At 27.8% G+C, this 3,525-nt stretch overlaps 1 protein-coding gene across 1 annotated transcript; it reads left to right on the forward strand.

The window, feature by feature from the left end:
* The first annotated feature begins 284 nt into the window (after positions 1 to 284).
* On the forward strand, positions 285 to 2,802 carry LOC131942859 (b(0,+)-type amino acid transporter 1-like). The gene is made up of 4 exons (XM_059302819.1): positions 285 to 388; positions 1,543 to 1,695; positions 2,372 to 2,543; positions 2,713 to 2,802. Exons 1-4 carry the CDS (start codon positions 293 to 295, stop codon positions 2,781 to 2,783), a joined length of 492 nt encoding a protein of 163 aa, XP_059158802.1. The 5' UTR covers positions 285 to 292; the 3' UTR covers positions 2,784 to 2,802.
* Positions 2,803 to 3,525: the final 723 nt, after the last annotated feature.

Genomic DNA, 3,525 nt, shown 5'->3' on the forward strand with positions numbered 1-3,525 from the left:
CCTCTATCTGACACTGGAATGACGTCACCATAAGAAGCAGTTATTATAATGTCATCTACACTCGGAACTATTAGTATATATGGCTTTCACACTAAGCAAACTCCACAAACTTAAATCTTCACAAATTAGTACGACCTTTACCGCTATGAACAACTCACTACAACAAAGTTATGAACAACTCACAAGTTATGAACAACTCACATCAAAGTTATAAACAACTCACAACAATATTATGAACAACTCACTACAACGTTATGAATAACTCACAACAAAGTTATGTACCACCACCAGAATGACCTTCACCGCGGCAAGAGACGGGAACTTGCCAGATTTCCTCAGCTACATCCAGGTGGACCGGCTAGTGCCACTCAACTCCATGACGTCATTGGTAACGTTACGCAAAACTTTATACAGATTTTTCCAGCCTTTGTTTTTATTCGCATATGCATATGAATATAAAAATAATCATTCAGAAATATATATATATATATATATATATATATATATATATATATATATATGAATTATATATATATTAATACTAATAGTTTCGCTGTCTCTCTATGTATCTATCTGTCTGACAAGAACGCTCTAGAGAAAACACAAGGAATTTAAAAACATGCATAGTATTTCGAAAAACGAAGTATGACGTCGACACATTTAGCACAGAGTAGAAAATAATCTCAAACCCAGAGAGTGCTCACAGTTATATGACGTCATTGATTATCGCGTAAACATTGAATAAAAAGGAAATGTTGTCTAATCTTAATGGTTTGCGTGAAGAGTTTCTTTCATACAATTGGTGTGTGGGGGTGGGGGGGGTGGGGGGTGGGGGGTGGTGTGTGGGGGGTGGGTTGGTTTCAGTGTTTCTTTCAGACTTTTTCCTCCCCGGTTGGTTTTAGTTTAGAGAAAAGAGACAGCACTATCAGCCTAGCGCCCGTTGTACCCTTCCTCAACGGGCCATTTTTCTCGTATTATATATATTCATATATATATATATATATATATATATATATATATATATATATATATATATATATATATATATATATATATATATATATATATATACTCATTCATATATATATATATATATATATATATATATATATATATATATATATATATATATATATATATTTATATTTATATTTATATATATATATATATATATATATATATATATATATATATATATATATATATATATATATATATATATATATATGTATTAATATATATATATATATATATATATATATATATATATATATATATATATATATATATATATATATATACTCATTCATATATATATATATATATATATATATATATATATATATATATATATATATATATATATATATATATATATGTATATACTCATTCATATATATATGTATATACTGATATATATATATATATATATATATATATATATATATATATATATATATATATATATATATATATATATATATATATATATAATATTATATTATATATATATATATATATACATCTAAAATATTTACTCAGGTAATCATGGCTTTGCTATTTATGATATACGGTGATGTGGGAACATTGATCAACTACTCAAGTTTTCTCAACTCACTGTACAATGCTGGGGTTTATTTAGCTTTAATTATCTTCAGGTTTAAAACCTTCAAAAATGTGAAGAGGGTAATCAAGGTAAGACGGTAATTAATAGTAGCGTTAGGTAATATAAGAGTACACGTGTACTGTACACACTAGTAGACATGGGGAGAGTGGACTTAAAGGCAGTGCACATTAGAGGGGTCGGCGTGGTCGAGTCGGTAAAGCTCATGGTTGTAAAAGCGAAAAGTCTAAAGTTCGAACCCTATCGCTCGTTACCTGGGGACAGCCACTCTTCTAGGATAGACAACTCCAAAATTAAACATCTGCTGCCTTGTAGTTTGTTCTTGGTTGGACAAAGGCTATGGAAGCAAAGCCAAAAAGAAAAGCAGGCTGAAATTGGAGTTAATGGCCGCAATGGCGCATAATCAGTTGACACGTATCCCTTTCAACGCTAAAATTAAGAAGGAATAAGAAGAAGAAGGAGAGATATTGCAAATGAGACGCATCCCACTCATGTTGTAATTAATCATTATCGACAATGTTCTTTAAGATGTGCTTTAAGTGCAAAGGGTACATTATTGGTTTATCAATGTGTTATATTGATTTATACAAGTTATATATATATATATATATATATATATATATATATATATATATATATATATATATATATATATATATATATATATATATTTATGGTTTACTGTAACGGAAAAAAAAAGTATAAATATCTTAAACGTAATACTTTTCTACAAAAAACTCAATTCAGGTTCCACTACTCATACCAGTGCTAATGTTCCTACTGAACATTTACTTGTTTATCGCCCCTTTGGCCATAAACCCACAGATAGAGTTCGTGTATTTTGGAGGCGGGGCTTTAGCCTTGAGTACAATCATTTATCTGATGTTTGTTCACTTTAAACTATCACCACCATTTTACGGTAAGTACTGTGTTTATAAATTAATGAAATACACATGTTTTACAGTAAAGCAGAATATTTATAACATTGAGCAGAGAAAAAAAAATAATTTTAGAATATTGAAAACTTGTTCTAATTTACTTTCATAATTTTAATATTTTCTATTGGTCTTTTCTTTGTTTATTTTTAGACCAATGTGTGACCCAACTTCAGTTGATCTTAAGACTTGCTCCACCAAAAAGATTTGAAAATATTCAGTAAACCTGTGCCAAACATCTGACATCATGATGTGTGAATCACACGTGTTGGCGGGATTTAGCCGCTCTCGAAATCGTTAGAAAATTCACAATATTTAAACAATATAATAATACACTAGTGCCTACACCCATACTGTCGTAAATATAGATCTATTCGAAAATCCTATTGGCTACCCTACTGTTATGGCTGATGTTCTTGACAAAGTTAGGTCACTCTAATTACCAAACCAAACATTAAACTGGCAAATCACTAAGTAAATCCATCTGTTTAATATCTAGAATATTTTATACAAAATAAAACAATGAAATCAATAGATTTGAATTTATTTTATTTTAGAAGAATTTTATTGCATGATAGAGAACATTTAAAAACATATTATAAGACATTTTTATTGCTTAAAATTTCAACATGTATTATTAAAATGTATCCTTCAAAAATGAAAGATGTTATAAAATTATTTTTAAAATTTTATAATATGCATTAAGTTTTAAAATATTTATTATTTCTAAATAATATGTTTTAAGAGATTTTGTATTTGCTTAAAGATAGTATTTAATGTATCAAAACATTTTGTTGATACCGTTTAAAATAATACAGTTGCCAACACCTTTGCAAATTTGATCAAATAAATTCTAGACTACCAAAACAATAAGCGTTTTGGTTTAAATGTGATTTTTACAATTAGAAAAAAAATCTATAGAAATCTAAATAAAATATACAAATGTATTTACAATTTAGATTTACA

The sequence above is a fragment of the Physella acuta genome, unplaced genomic scaffold (genome assembly GCF_028476545.2).
Source record: "Physella acuta isolate Inbredline_101_S28 unplaced genomic scaffold, ASM2847654v3 ptg000429l, whole genome shotgun sequence".
NCBI classification, from domain to species: Eukaryota; Metazoa; Mollusca; class Gastropoda; family Physidae; genus Physella; species Physella acuta.

Excerpts from the sequence above, each read along its gene's own strand:
- LOC131942859 (XM_059302819.1), top strand. The coding sequence starts at position 293 with ATGACCTTCACCGCGGCAAGAGACGGGAACTTGCCAGATTTCCTCAGC. Across the intron at positions 1,696-2,371 it reads ATGTGAAGAGGGTAATCAAG|GTTCCACTACTCATACCAGT; the intron begins GTAAGACGGTAA and ends AACTCAATTCAG. Across the intron at positions 2,544-2,712 it reads ACTATCACCACCATTTTACG|ACCAATGTGTGACCCAACTT; the intron begins GTAAGTACTGTG and ends GTTTATTTTTAG.